Here is a 1,418-nt window from a genome sequence, read left to right as displayed (position 1 = left end):
GTTTGAACTTCCCTGTACGTCCATTTCACCCACTGAACTATCGTTATTCATCTACGACAAAGGAAACTCGCCCTTAAAGACCAAACATGTCACGTTCTAAACCAAAATCTCCTAAACCTTTGTAATGGAAAGTTAATTTGTATGAACTTTTGTAATAAGTGGTGACAACTTCATTTTTATTTTACTGCCTTTTGGGTTTGAAATGCAGTTCGGTGTCTGCAATAAAATCATCACAATCATTTTTCTTTGTTTTTCGAGGGTGGGGTGTATTTTGTCTTTTACAAAAAGCGTCTGGCACGGTTCCGGCCAGACATTTAAGCACCCTCCAGGGAGGAATTAGTTGGTTTCCTTGCACAGATCTGGTTTTTAATCACATTAACAATCCACCCACCATTAAAAGCCCCCAAATGAATGACATCCATGCCCATGAGGAGTTTCTGCAGAGGTCTGCCTGGAAGCATGACATAATGCATGTTTCCTGTACATTATGAGGAGATGGAAAGAATCCTGCAAATAAAAGCTTCTAACTAAGGTGTGTGAATCATTATCTCCATACACTCACATGCAAACACAGAGACCCATAAGGAGCATTTTCATTCCAGTAAGGTGCAGTGTATGATAACAGAGACGGGAGGAGGAGGAGGAGGGACTGGCTGCAGAGAGGCAGTGATGTAATGCTGATAGCAGCATCACATTTGTGAAAGAGCATCCATGTTTCTACACCCCCCCTGATCATTTAGGCACCACAGATCAATGCCACGGCGGGTCTCAGCAGGATGAATGACACTGCTTCCACTCCACCAGGTCACAACAGTGAAATCTCTCAATGCTGATCTGTCAGCAGCAGAAACAATCCCAGCAGGGTTTATTCAGGTGTCAGCGGCTCGGTTCAAAGCAAAGATCAAACGCCTGGTGCGGCGAAAATCAAAGGTGGAGGAATAAACAGAAAAACAAACAATAAACGTTCTGCTCCATTAAAAGTCTCCCTCTGTGGGGGTAAAAACAGGCTGATGGAGGCATTGTTGTTTCTCACCTGCACAGAGCGGGGCGCAGCGGCTCCACAGCAGACCTATCAGCAGCAGCAGCAGCGGCTCTGTGGGCCCCATGGTCCCCTCAGGATCAGGGGCTCCGCGCTCCGCTCAGCATCACGGACGCTGCGAAGCTCCAGCAGCTGCTGTCAGCCGCCGGCTCCGCGCGGAGGAGATGCATTGTGTCCTTTGAAGAGTCAAGAAGGGAAGCAAAGGTCAAGGTAGACAGACTAAAGCACGCAGCGTCCGCTTTGACTCTTCAAAATAAAAGCTTCCACCTCTTCAAATTAAGAGCACGTGATTACATCCTGCTTATGTTTTATTTTAAAAGCTTAAATTAATAATTTTCTCTTTATAGTTAATTTTCTCACAAAAGTTCATTCCAACCTC

The 1,418-nt window shown here is 45.5% G+C and overlaps 1 protein-coding gene across 2 annotated transcripts in view; it reads right to left on the bottom strand.

The window, feature by feature from the left end:
• lrp3 (LDL receptor related protein 3) overlaps nucleotides 1–1,214 on the bottom strand; it is a 13,933-nt gene extending 12,719 nt beyond the window's left edge. For both annotated transcript variants that reach the window (XM_015375177.1, XM_015375178.1), the window contains exon 1: nucleotides 1,034–1,214. In XM_015375177.1, the coding sequence (XP_015230663.1) occupies nucleotides 1,034–1,106 (73 nt within the window). In that variant the 5' untranslated portion in view covers nucleotides 1,107–1,214. The remainder of the gene's footprint in view (nucleotides 1–1,033) is intronic.
• Nucleotides 1,215–1,418: the final 204 nt, after the last annotated feature.

This window comes from Cyprinodon variegatus, unplaced genomic scaffold (genome assembly GCF_000732505.1).
Source record: "Cyprinodon variegatus isolate N-32 unplaced genomic scaffold, C_variegatus-1.0 Scaffold114, whole genome shotgun sequence".
NCBI lineage: Eukaryota > Metazoa > Chordata > Actinopteri > Cyprinodontiformes > Cyprinodontidae > Cyprinodon > Cyprinodon variegatus.
Note: the sequence above shows the minus strand (reverse complement) of the source record. Positions and strands in the feature narration are given on the sequence as shown.